General features: G+C 41.3%; 1 protein-coding gene across 3 annotated transcripts; it reads right to left on the reverse strand.

Moving 5' to 3' along the window:
- Positions 1 to 123: 123 nt before the first annotated feature.
- Positions 124 to 13927, reverse strand: slc5a1 (solute carrier family 5 member 1). Of its 3 annotated transcripts, none has more exons than XM_036977353.2 (14): positions 13630 to 13927; positions 12417 to 12488; positions 11761 to 11865; positions 10381 to 10440; positions 10153 to 10257; positions 9247 to 9352; positions 7696 to 7776; positions 4293 to 4504; positions 3374 to 3617; positions 2201 to 2351; positions 1894 to 2062; positions 1277 to 1492; positions 1012 to 1126; positions 124 to 902 (listed from the first exon to the last, which is right to left on the reverse strand). In XM_036977353.2, the coding sequence occupies exons 1-14, from the start codon at positions 13759 to 13761 to the stop codon at positions 688 to 690; spliced, it is 1983 nt and encodes a 660-aa protein (XP_036833248.1). In that variant the 5' UTR covers positions 13762 to 13927; the 3' UTR covers positions 124 to 687. The 3 variants fall into 3 exon arrangements, with proteins under 3 accessions (XP_036833248.1, XP_090090739.1, XP_090090738.1); XM_090234613.1 differs by having other exon boundaries at positions 4293 to 4593; positions 13630 to 13863; XM_090234612.1 differs by lacking the exons at positions 7696 to 7776; positions 9247 to 9352; positions 10153 to 10257; ... (2 more) ...; positions 12417 to 12488; positions 13630 to 13927 and adding an exon at positions 4713 to 4737.
- Between the last annotated feature and the right edge of the window lie 56 nt (positions 13928 to 13983).

Consider the following 13983-nt stretch of genomic DNA (forward strand, 5'->3'; position numbering starts at 1 on the left):
TTCAATAAGTATTTGTGTTGTATTGGCCTTTTTCCTCTCATTGCCAACAACATTTGACGTGTCAATGCTTTAGAAATCCACTGGCTGTACAGTGTTATCTTGGTAATGATACTCTTTCAAATCTTAAATTATGCAAGTTTTATTCCTACTGCAGCCTCACCTGGTGTTAATATACCAAACCATAGTAACTTCATGAAGGGCAGAAAGTTCAAAGTGAACATTGGATACCATTGGACACCGAGTTCTATTCAGATCCTTCATCAGCACCATCATCAGTATCATCATCATCGTTATCCTCTTCATCATCCTCATGATCTTCATTACACATTCAACATACATGTACATACATTTACATTAAGTCCACAAAGCAAAGAACAAAGAACACCAAACAAATGAGTGTTGTGACTCCCAGGTAGAGGGCCTAGGCCCGTTCAGGTATGGAGCTAGGTAAGGTGTTCGTAGGATCGACCACGTTGCGGGGGTGTGGAGATTACAGAGTTAAGAGGTTAAGAGCGACCTGTACAGATGATGGATAGAGGGAGGGAGTGTAAGAGAGGTGGCAATTCACAGTGCATTGTGGGCCTGTGAGTCAGAGGGGATTTCAGGGTTGAAAGAGGAGACTACCCAAGTTTATGGTTAGACAGTCCAGACTCCAGGGCAGGGGGGGGTTCCAGTATGAGGAGATGTTTAACCGTAGAAGCCGTGCAAGAAGACACAGACGCACAGGAGGATGATGGCGTTGGCATTGACCACGTTCCTCCACATGGGTTTCTCTGAGGTGTCTGTGAGTTGCCTCTGCAGCTCAGCCTGCTCCTCAGCACTCAGCTTGGGAGCAGTCGATTTCTCCAAGCCACAGAAGCTCAACACTGCCTTCTTACAACAGCCTGGCTCCTCGGTGGGCTCTGCACAGACACACAAACACAGGGATGAGGAAACAGTGTGTGGTTGTAAATGTGAGAAATAAAATCTGTATGTGTGTCACGGAGTAACAGATAGAGATTGGAGAGAGACCTCTCTTATCATCAATATCCACATAGGTAGGTTCTTGATCTTCTTTCCAATTGTCTAGCTCCAGATCCACCCTCTCCTCTGTGCTGTTCCTCAGCTGCCAGCACAAGCGGTGCAACTGCAGATGGAGGGAGGAAGAGGCACAGGACAAACACATGGGGAGAAATTAATTTAGAGATGGCAGAGAGACTGCGTTTTTATTCAATTAACATTCACGGATGGAAGAATAACTAAATAAGTTTGACTATTGGGGGAAGTTGTAACTTACATGTTTGTCGTCGATGGGTTTGGTCATGAGGGAGATGCTGACTATCAGCAGGCAGGAGATACAGAACAGAATAATGGAGAAGTAGAGGTAGTGGACCCCACAGATGATCTCAGGACAGTTAGTGGGGGTCACACAGCTTCCTGTCCCATAGGCAAACTCACTGATCATCCTGGTTAAGCCAATAGCCAGGCCTATCGTAAGGCCATAGAACACACCCTGAAAGTGGGGGAGGTCTGTGACTCAACACATTTTCATGGTTCACTTCCAATTGCACAAACATCACGTATAACACGAACAAGGCAGTAAATGGTGAAAGTGGTAACCAGGGTCCTTTGAGCCTAGCCAGCAGAGTTCAGATAAACTACTTAAGCAATAAGGCCCGAGGGGCATGTGATATATGGCCAATATTCCACGGATAAGGGCTGTCATTTATTGCACGACGCAACGCGTAGTGCCTGGATACGGCCCTTAGCTGTGGTATATTGACCATATACCACAAACCCCTCAGGTACCTTATTGCTTTATTAGACAACAGATTAAATAAACCAGTTCAAACCACAAGTAGCTCAGGGAAACGAGTTTATATCACACTGACTTTTGTTAAGTTAGAGACTCACCGGCTCATTGACGCGCTTACAGAAGATGGCGAGCATGAAGGTGGCAGCGATGGGCGGAGTCAGGTAGCTGGTGATTGACTGGATGTAGTCAAAGAGCTGGCCGCTCTGAGCAGACTGGACCACAGGGATCCACGCTATACTCACCCCGATCAGAACCAGGATAAACACCCTACACAGCCAAGAATAATACATCAATATCAATATTACCCATTTATCTCAATGCAAACATACACAAACACAAGCATACATGTATTAAAGCAAGAGAAGTCCAAAGAACTCGAGCAGGCTGAGCTGTGTGTTACTGTACCTCCCAGCGATCATGAGTTCCTTCTCAGAGGAGGAGCTGCGTATCTTGGTGTAAATGTCCATCGTGAAAAGGGTGCTGGCACTGTTGAAGATGGAGGTCAGGGAGCTCATCAGAGACGCCATCATCACCGACAGCATCAGGCCTCGCAGACCTGCAGGAAAGAGGGGGAGGATGGGAGGAGAGGGCAGGGAGGGAGGGGATGCAAAGGAGAACAGGAATGGAGGGAAGGCAGATTAGGATAGGTAGAGAAAAGAGAAGGAATGAAGAGATGAACGAATGTGATGGTTGATTGTATTGGCAGCAACAACTGTTTTCCTGGAATAAGGAGTAGTACTTATTGAATCCACCATTTGTAGCAGTAGTAACAGTGTTGTTGTAACATAGTCCCTGTGCAGTGCGGTGCCAGGACAACAACCTCTCCCTCAACGTGAGCAAGACAAAGGAGCTGATCGTGGACTGCAGCCAAACACGCCCCCATTCTCATCGACATTTTTTAAGTGGAGCAGGTCGAGAGTTTCAAGTTCCTTGGTGTTCACATCACCATCAAACTATCATGGTCCAAACACACCAAGACAATCGTGAAGAGGGCACGACAACACCTTTTCCCCCTCAGGAGGCTGAAAATATTTGCCATGGTTCCCCAGATCCTCAAAAAGTTATTTAGTTACACCATCGAGAGCATCCTGACCAGTTGCATCACCTCCTGTACGGCAACTGCTTGTTATCCGGAAGGTCCTAATTTTTATTTTTTTTGTCAAAGTCATAGACTGTTCTCTCCACTACCGCACGGCAAGCGGTACTGGAGTGCCAAGTCTAGGTCCAAATGGCTCCTTAACATCTTCTACCCCCAAGCCATAAGACTGCTGAAAAATTAATCAAATGGCCACCTGGACTATTTACATTGACCCCCCACGCTTTGTTTTTACACTGCTGCTACTCGCTAGTATCGGTATTGTTATTTTATTGTGTTATTTAATATTACCTTCTTTTTTTTACCTCAGTTTATTTCGTAAATATTTTCTTAACTCCATTTCTTGAACTACATTGTTGGTTAAGGGCTTGTAAGTAAGCATTTCACGATGAGGTCGTATTCGGCACGTGACAAATACAATTGGATAGTGGTGCTAGGACTGTCATTGTTACTAGATGGACGAGTATCTTCTGTTTACCCACCATTTGGCATGAGGTCCACCACCAGTTTGGGATAAGCAATGTTGGTGCAGCCAACACTGGCCCCACAGTACCTCAGACACTCCTCTGGTTCCACGCAAGCCACCTCGTCTGGGTAGAGGATTCGGCTGATCATGCCAGGGAAGACCATGAGGAACATGGGCAGCAGCTTCAGGTAGCCACACAGGATACAGCCAGCCTTGACATGGGAAAGATTCTTGGCAGATAGACAGCGCTGGACAATCACCTAGGTGACAGGAGAGATAACAACCCTCCAGTGACTGAAGAGGTGATGGATTACGTTTTCATGGTCAAACAGAAGTATGGTGCCTCTGTATTGCTTGAATATGCCGATATCAAGAGTAGAGGGGAATGAAAGGGGTTTGAAGTCAAATGAACTCATCATTCCTTCCATGCACCATACAGCCACATATCTTCTGACAGGCACAAATGTGTATGCAGCTTTTCTAGTGGAAATATTCATCAAAGGAAATGTTTTCCTTTACGAACGTGACCCAAATTGCTGATCACAGAAGAAGGCATGGCGCTATCATATATGAATTAGAGAAACTTAAGCTTTGAGTTCTGCTAATCGAATAAACTCTTTCAACTTGCGTATTTAACGTGTGTGAGTGAGTGCTCGCTCGTGTGTGTGATTGTGTAAGTCAATATCCTGTTATTTTTTCACAGTCACCTCTGTGTTCCCGGCTTTTAGTCTTATTTAAGTCTGTGGGAAGGAAGTGCATTTGGGTCTAACTAAAAGCATGCTTCTCTTCATAAGGCAGCCACTTAAGCTAAGACAAGCTGAGAGCTGGCTGGAAAGAATGGCCATGGTAATGATACACACATTAGTGTGTGTGCGTGTGCATGTAACTGAGGGAGGGTGTTAGACTTATTCATTCCCTATGGAGCAGTAGGCTACCTGATCAGTGCACCAGTACCAGGTGGCCTGGACAGTGAGGCCAAACACCAGGCCTGGCCAGGGCAGGTCCCCTGTCACCGCGTCCCTGAAGATGTGGAAGGAGTCAGGCCGAGGGGTGTAGCAGCTCTCACTGATGTTGACCCCAGTCAGAGTGGGTATGGCCTCCATGTAGCGCGTCTGGAAGTTCTCATAACCTCCCACCTCATTGAAGGCTGAGGAGACAGACCGAAGAGGGTTGGGAAAGAGGGATGAGAGAGGTTGGAGGAATTGGAAGAAGAGAATAAATCAAGGAAATTATACTCTGTAGAAAGGGGGAAGGAGAAAAAGGAATGCATTGGAGGAAGGGAATAAAGAAGGGAGGACAAAGAAGAGATATAGAGTTATAGGAAAAGGAAAAGAGGCAATGAATAAATACATTACCATAACCCATGAGGATGAATAAATACATTACCATAACCCATGAGGATGAATAAATACATTACCATAACCCATGAGGATGAATACATACATTACCATAGCCCATAAGGATGAATAAATACATTACCATAACCCATGAGGATGAATAAATACATTACCATAGCCCATGAGGGTGAATAAATACACTACCATAACCCATGAGGATGAATACATACATTACCATAACCCATGAGGGTGAATAAATACATTACCATAACCCATGAGGATGAATAAATACATTACCATAACCCATGAGGGTGAATAAATACATTACCATAACCCATGAGGGTGAATAAATACATTACCATAACTCATGAGGGTGAAATAATATTTTACCATAACCCATGAGGATGAATAAATACATTACCATAACCCATGAGGGTGAATAAATACATTACCATAACCCATGAGGATGAATAAACACATTACCATAACCCATGAGGGTGAATAAATACATTACCATAACCCATGAGGATGAATAAATACATTACCATAACCCATGAGGATGAATACATACATTACCATAGCCCATAAGGATGAATAAATACATTACCATAGCCCATGAGGGTGAATAAATACATTACCATAACCCATGAGGATGAATACATACATTACCATAACCCATGAGGGTGAATAAATACAGTGCCTTGCGAAAGTATTCGGCCCCCTTGAACTTTGCGACCTTTTGCCACATTTCAGGCTTCAAACATAAAGATATACAACTGTATTTTTTTGTGAAGAATCAACAACAAGTGGGACACAATCATGAAGTGGAACGACATTTACTGGATATTTCAAACTTTTTTAACAAATCAAAAACTGAAAAATTGGGCGTGCAAAATTATTCAGCCCCCTTAAGTTAATCCTTTGTAGCGTCACCTTTTGCTGCGATTACAGCTGTAAGTCGCTTGGGGTATGTCTCTATCAGTTTTGCACATTGAGAGACTGAAAATTTTTCCCATTCCTCCTTGCAAAACAGCTCGAGCTCAGTGAGGTTGGATGGAGAGCATTTGTGAACAGCAGTTTTCAGTTCTTTCCACAGATTCTCGATTGGATTCAGGTCTGGACTTTGACTTGGCCATTCTAACACCTGGATATGTTTATTTGTGAACCATTCCATTGTAGATTTTGCTTTATGTTTTGGATCATTGTCTTGTTGGAAGACAAATCTCCGTCCCAGTCTCAGGTCTTTTGCAGACTCCATCAGGTTTTCTTCCAGAATGGTCCTGTATTTGGCTCCATCCATCTTTCCATCAATTTTAACCATCTTCTCTGTCCCTGCTGAAGAAAAGCAGGCCCAAACCATGATGCTGCCACCACCATGTTTGACAGTGGGGATGGTGTGTTCAGCTGTGTTGCTTTTACGCCAAACATAACGTTTTGCATTGTTGCCAAAAAGTTCAATTTTGGTTTCATCTGACCAGAGCACCTTCTTCCACATGTTTGGTGTGTCTCCCAGGTGGCTTGTGGCAAACTTTAAACAACACTTTTTATGGATATCTTTAAGAAATGGCTTTCTTCTTGCCACTCTTCCATAAAGGCCAGATTTGTGCAATATACGACTGATTGTTGTCCTATGGACAGAGTCTCCCACCTCAGCTGTAGATCTCTGCAGTTCATCCAGAGTGATCATGGGCCTCTTGGCTGCATCTCTGATCAGTCTTCTCCTTGTATGAGCTGAAAGTTTAGAGGGACGGCCAGGTCTTGGTAGATTTGCAGTGGTCTGATACTCCTTCCATTTCAATATTATCGCTTGCACAGTGCTCCTTGGGATGTTTAAAGCTTGGGAAATATTTTTGTATCCAAATCCGACTTCAAACTTCTTCACAACAGTATCTCGGACCTGCCTGGTGTGTTCCTTGTTCTTCATGATGCTCTCTGCGCTTTTAACGGACCTCTGAGACTATCACAGTGCAGGTGCATTTATACGGAGACTTGATTACACACAGGTAGATTGTATTTATCATCATTAGTCATTTAGGTCAACATTGGATCATTCAGAGATCCTCACTGAACTTCTGGAGAGAGTTTGCTGCACTGAAAGTAAAGGGGCTGAATAATTTTGCACGCCCAATTTTTCAGTTTTTGATAGCAAAAAGTTTGAAAAATCCAATAAATGTCGTTCCACTTCATGATTGTGTCCCACTTGTTGTTGATTCTTCACAAAAAATACAGTTTTATATCTTTATGTTTGAAGCCTGAAATGTGGCAAAAGGTCGCAAAGTTCAAGGGGGCCGAATACTTTCGCAAGGCACTGTATATTACCATAACCCATGAGGGTGAATAAATAGATTACCATAACCCATGAGGGTGAATAAATACATTACCATAACCCATGAGGGTGAATAAATACATTACCATAACTCATGAGGGTGAATAAATACATTACTATAACCCATGAGGGTGAATAAATACATTACCATAACCCATGAGGATGAATAAATACATTACCATAACCCATGAGGGTGAATAAATACATTACCATAACTCATGAGGGTGAATAAATACATTACTATAACCCATGAGGGTGAATAAATACATTACCATAACCCATGAGGATGAATAAATACATTACCATAACCCATGAGGGTGAATAAATACATTACCATAACCCATGAGGGTGAATAAATACATTACCATAACCCATGAGGGTGAATAAATACATTACCATAACTCATGAGGGTGAATAAATACATTACCATAACCCATGAGGGTGAATAAATACATTACCATAACCCATGAGGATGAATAAATACATTACCATAACCCATGAGGGTGAATAAATACATTACCATAACCCATGATGGTGAATAAATACATTACCATAACTCATGAGGGTGAATAAATACATTACCATAACCCATGAGGGTGAATAAATACATTACCATAACCCATGAGGATGAATAAATACATTACCATAGCCCATGAGGATGAATAAATACCTTACCATAACCCATGAGGATGAAAGATCCCACGACCATGATGATGGTCTGCAATGTGTCTGTGTAGATCACTGCAGCCAGTCCACCTGAAGCAGAGTGCACATGGTGAGAGTCAGCACAACACAATCCCACTCATTACTTATACAGGGTTACAGTCAATGACTAAGCTGTGGAAAACCACTGTAGTACTCATTTACACTGTAGACGTGATGTTTATTTTTTACTTGAATGATTGCCCTTGGTCAAAAGGGATAGCCTGTTAGTGGTCCAGTTGTTCGTTTGATGTTTGTCTATCACATAGACTCTATAACTCCCCTCAGTAGTTGTGTACGGTATATGAATATACATGTAGATCATTGATATTCATTTGAGCACAATGGTAATAAAGAAGATACGGTGGCCTACATACATTTGAGTGGGGCTGCCTTACAGACTGAAAATCAAGCCCTAGCAAAGAATAACAGTGCACACAACTTTTGCTGTTGACTGCACCTCGAAAGCATCAATGTGTCACGTGTGCATGACAGTATTTGATGCTGTGAGTCACTCTATTTTCAGCAGTTAACTCCCCTTCACGTATGATATTTACAAAGCCTATACTAAACTCCACTACATGTTTATATGAGCATTATGCAAACCGAATCCTATACAGAGACTTTTATTTTATATTTAACCTTTAATTAACGAGGCAATTTACCATGACGTCCTACCCCGGCCAAACCGAACAACAAGGTTTTATCAGGGAGTATGGGTAATTACCCATGGGGTACAGGAGATAAACAGCCTTGGAGGAAGGCATTTGTGCTGTCAGACATAGTCTGCTATTAAGACTCAAATACAACGATAATGGGATGGACTTTACTCCACTCTGCCATGGTTACAGATAAGAACTCCATATTGGTTTAAATGGACATAGTCGACATAGGGCTCCTCTCAGTGAATTAGTTATATATCGCTGCTACACACTAAGTGTACAAAACATTCGGAACACCTTCCTAATACTGAGATGCACCCCCTTTTGCCCTCAAAACAGCCTCAATTCGATGTGGCATGGACTCTACAATGTGTGGAAAGCATTCTACAGTGATGCTGGCACATGTTGACTCCAATGCTTCGCACAGTTTGGTCAAGTTGGCTGGATGTCCTTTGGGTGGTGGACCATTCTTGATACACACAGGAACCTGTTGAGCGTGAAAAACCCAGCAGCGTTGCAGTTCTTGACACACATTTAAGCTGGTGCACCTGGCACCTACTACCCTACTCCGCTCAAAGGCACGTAAATATTTTGTCTTGCCCATTCACCCTCTGAATAGCACACATACACAATACATGTCTCACTTGTCTCAAGGCTTAAAAATCCTTCTTTAACCCATCTCCTCCCTTTCATCTACACTGATTGGTGGATTTAACAAGTGACATCAATAAGGGATCATAGCTTTCACCTGAATTCACCTGGTCAGTCTATGTCATGGAAAGAGCATGTTTTGTACACTCAGGGAATATCACTGCTATATACAGTTACGTAGTGTATAAATTGAGAGTATGTATTGATATACCTGTGACGGTGTATAGAGCCGTGATACTTAGCAGGAGAATCACAGCAAGGTAGATATTCAGCCCCAGAGCCTGGTTAATAAAGATGGCTCCAGAAAACATATCTGCCTGAGAGAGAGAAAGAGAGATTGAAAGAGAGAGAGAGAGAGAGAGAGAGAGAGAGAGAGAGAGAGAAAGAGAGATAGAGAGAGAGGGGATTAACGACAAAGGAAGGGCTTCTATAGGGCTAGCACACAATTTTGGATGAAGAAAAAATTCAATATAATAACTGTCATAAACGAACAGCTGACTGAAGACCAGATGGCCGAACATTCTTGAAGTTGAGTCTGTTTCTACGTACATAAATTAACATGGACTTTTAACAACGTGATGAAACTTTGTTGCCCCATGCTGAAACAAGCAATAAAACTGGCCTTCTTTAGACTAGTTGAGTATCTGGGGCATCAGCATTTGTGGGTTTGATTACAGGCTCAAAATGGCCAGAAACAAATAACTTTCTTCTGAAACTCTATTCTTGTCCTGAGAAATGAAGGCTATTCCATGCGAGAAATTGCCAAGAAACTGAAGATCTGGTACAATGCTGTGTACTATTCCCTTCACAGAACAGCACAAACTGTCTCTAACCAGAATAGAATGAGGAGTGGGAGGCCCCGGTGCACAACTGAGCAAGAGGACAAGTACATTAGATTGTCTAGTTTGAGAAGCAGACACCTCACAAGTCCTCAAATGGCAGCTTCATTAAATATTACCCGCAAAACTGTTGTTTAAATGGACATATAATTAGCTTTTCTTTCAAAAACAAGAACATTTCTAAGTGACCCCAAACTTTTGAACGGTAGTGTATATATACAGTGTACCTTGTTGTTTTCAACAGTAATAGACAATGAACAGTGATATGAGTGACTCACTGAGATCTTAGTGAAGACATAGAGGAAGAGTGAGAGCACTGAGAGATAGATGCGGATGCGCTGGCCTCCGAACCTCTTCCTCAAGTACTCTGGCATGGTCACCACCTAAACAAATCCAGTAGACATGATTACATTGTGAAATAGCACTAGATTATATGCTACAGAAATGTACGAAATGTCATGGTGTAATGGTAATTACACTGTAATAGCAGAAAAGGTTGTTCTCACCCCAGCTTTGATGTAAATGGGAACAAAGAGCCATCCAAGAATGATCACCACCACAAGGGCCTGAAAAACACACATCCTAAGGGTTCAGATGGAGAATTCACGAAATGACAGATTTATCTTTTACTAGACGTGTTACTGCTTTCGCCCACTGCTGTTCTCTAGTATCGATCATATAGTGACATTTAACTTACACGCACGCTTATCAGACCCAATATAGATAATAAACGTGTATAAAAAAAGAGCACCTTTTATACAAATAATTGCAGAGTGCAATAGAAATAGAGATGAGATGATAATAGAGATAGAGATGATATGATAACAGAGATAGAGATGAGATGATAACAGAGATAGAGATGAGATGAGATGATAATAGAGATAGAGATGAGATGATAATAGAGATGAGATTAGATGATTATAGAGATAGAGATTAGATGATAATAGAGATAGAGATGCAATGATAATAGAGATAAAGATGATATGATAACAGAGATCGAGATGAGATGAGATGATAACAGAGATAGAGATGAGATGATAATAGAGATAGAGATAAGATGATAATAGAGATAGAGATTAGATGATAACAGAGATAGAGATGAGTTGATAACATAGACAGAGATTAGATGATAATAGAGAGAGAGATGAGATTATAATAGAGATAGAGATGATAATAGAGATAGAGATGAGATGATTTCAGAGATAAAGATGAGATGATGACAGAGATAGAGATGAGATAATGATAATAGAGATAGAGATGAGATGATAATAGAGATTGAGATGAGATGACTACAGAGATAGAGATGAGATGATAACAGAGATTGAGATGAGATGATAATAGAGATTGAGATGAGATGATTACAGAGATAGAGATGAGATGATAATAGAGATTGAGATGAGATGATTATAGAGATAGAGATGAGATGATAATAGAGATAGAGATGAGATTATAACAGAGATAGAGATGAGATGATAACATAGATAGAGATGAGATGATAATAGAGATTGAGATGAGATGATTACAGAGATAGAGATGATAATAGAGATGAGATGATAACAGATGTAGAGATGAGATGATAACAGAGATATAGATGAGATGATAATAGAGATAGAGATGAGATGATAATAGAGATAGAGATGAGATGATTACAGAGATAGAGATGAGATGATAATAGAGATTGAGATGAGATGATTACAGAGATAGAGATGATAACAGAGATGAGATGATAACAGATGTAGAGATGAGATGATAATAAAGATAGAGATGAGATGATAATAGAGATAGAGATGAGATGAGTGATAATATCAGGTACGTTTCAGAGGTTATGATGATGTTTGCATGAGAGGTTATCATGGTATTTATTTACATTAGACGTTGCCACTCACATTCCATTCGAATCCGCCAATGGCAAGTCCACCTGCAGCCGCAGTCCCTGCGATGCCAACAAAATGCCCACTGCCAATGTTGCTCGCAAAGAGGGATGCCCCAATCTGGAGAGGAAGGACAGAGGAATGTTCATGATCCATTTATACAGAAAGTGATGATATTCTTTCACAGTTTTTGGATATGGAAGGTCATTGGGAAGAACTTCATTCATAAAGGAACATTTACAACAACAACAGGTGTACCATGTAAGATAATGGGGCAAAGGTTGCCAAGTACATGGTCCATAGAAGGGAAATATGCAATTAAGTTAGACACCTCACGTGTACTGGTACAATCAGCATCAGTCATTATTGAGTCATTAGGAGCAGTCTCAAATGAAGGGCATATGATTTATAGGCTTCCAACACATCAAGATAAAAGATTATGACCTTGATTTAAGTATGAGCTGGACATTTCCATGGAATACAGGCACGGATTAGGATAGTTCAGGAGAACAGGGTGTGTCTTTCCAAATATGTGCCAGTGTCATAAACAGTGGCCAGTAAATTAGAGCGAGTTCGATGCCTTTGAACGTAATAATGTATCAGCATTCAGGGCTCAAACCACCCAGTTTATAATATGTAATAGACTGTCCTAAGAGAAGACTTATACTCACTGGCCACCACACCATGCTTCTTCCTGCCAGGAAGAACCCACCTACGGTGGCTCGGTTTGTGCTCACCATAGCCTGCAAAGAGAGACTGGTTAATTGAGTTGTTTTGAGATACCATATTCATGTATCAGGGATCATGTTGATCAATAACCTTGTTACATGATACGGTCATTTGCACCTTTTTCAATTATATATACAAGGTCAATATACATTTTTGTTTATATTGTGTTTAATTGGACTCTGTTAGTTTCACACTGATGGTTTACTACATCTTGTAAACATTGTTTGGGTCAATCATCAATCAGCACTAACCACTGAGCACACACTGGTTGAATCAAAGTTGTTTCCACATCATTTCAGTGAAACTACATGTACGTTGAACCAATGAGGAATAGATGTTAGTTTGACGTCTGTGCCCAGTGGGTGTGTAGTTAGTACTGTATCGACTCTCCACACATCTGAAACAATATGACAAATGCAAATGTATTCCTCAGCAATTTAATTCAAACATACTTGGTGACTTGTTCTATAAACGTCTGTCAATATTATACATTTTGCAGCTGGGCATAAATTGAAGCAATCCAGGTACTTCAATGAGATGTCAGTGCACTTGGCATTCATAGGCTACTTAACACTTGGTATTCATAGGCTACTTGACACTTGGTATTCATTGGCTACTTGACACTTGGTATTCATAGGCTACTTACCACTTGGTATTCATAGGCTACTTAACACTTGGTATTCATAGGCTACTTGACAGCTACTTGACGTGTGGTATTCATAGGCTACTTGACACTTGGTATTCATAGGCTACTTGACATACACTTGAGGAGAATTTCCGCATAATGTACCTGGCACAGGTTGGACAATATCTGCAGCAACAAGTGTACTGCATGAGTCCAGCCATTAACCCATTTGTGATTATGTTTTTTGGAGGCCTTCTGAATAACTTTGTATAGAAAGTGTAGAATATCATAATTCATATTTTATGTTTGTAAATATAAGGACATATTATCACTCAGAAGAAAACTCATCGAAACACTATGAAGATGCTTCTATTTTTTTCTTTCAAAAAAATCATATTCAGAATAGAGAAAACAACTTTTTTCCAGATTCAACTAAAACATGCTCTCTGTTCCTTTCTGAGGGATTAACTATTCACAGACACAGAGTTGTTTTAGTGTCAATGTGTCAATGGAAAGATTAAGGAACTCACCCATACTCCGACTGCCAGGACAACCACAAAGTAGATCACAATCACGGAGATATCCGCCGGGTTGTTGACTGCCACTGTGCCATTATTAGGCACACTTCTAACTAAGGAGAACCCAAAATAATCCTGTGTCATTTTGTCTGTTCTGAGCTGCAGAGGCGACCAGAGGACAGGTGTATTGTAGAAGCCTCTCTCCTTTACTGCTGTGCTACTGACTCCCCTGTCACCTGCAATGCTACTTATGTACTACTGACCCCACAGATAGGTATGTGTGTGCATGTGAGCACGCATGTACGTGTGCGTGTGGACCAGTGGAGGCTCCTCAGAGGAGAAAGGGGAGGACTGTCCTCAACAGTG

Source organism: Oncorhynchus mykiss, chromosome 5 (genome assembly GCF_057628025.1).
Source record: "Oncorhynchus mykiss isolate SJ-2025 chromosome 5, ASM5762802v1, whole genome shotgun sequence".
NCBI classification, from domain to species: Eukaryota; Metazoa; Chordata; class Actinopteri; order Salmoniformes; family Salmonidae; genus Oncorhynchus; species Oncorhynchus mykiss.

Coding starts and splice junctions, on each gene's coding strand:
- slc5a1 (XM_036977353.2), bottom strand. CDS start 13,761: ATGACACAGGATTATTTTGGGTTCTCCTTAGTTAGAAGTGTGCCTAAT. Junction 11,866..12,416: donor GAAGCATGGTGTGGTGGCCA/GTGAGTATAAGT, acceptor CTTCCTCTCCAG/ATTGGGGCATCCCTCTTTGC. Junction 10,258..10,380: donor CCATTTACATCAAAGCTGGG/GTGAGAACAACC, acceptor GGATTTGTTTAG/GTGGTGACCATGCCAGAGTA.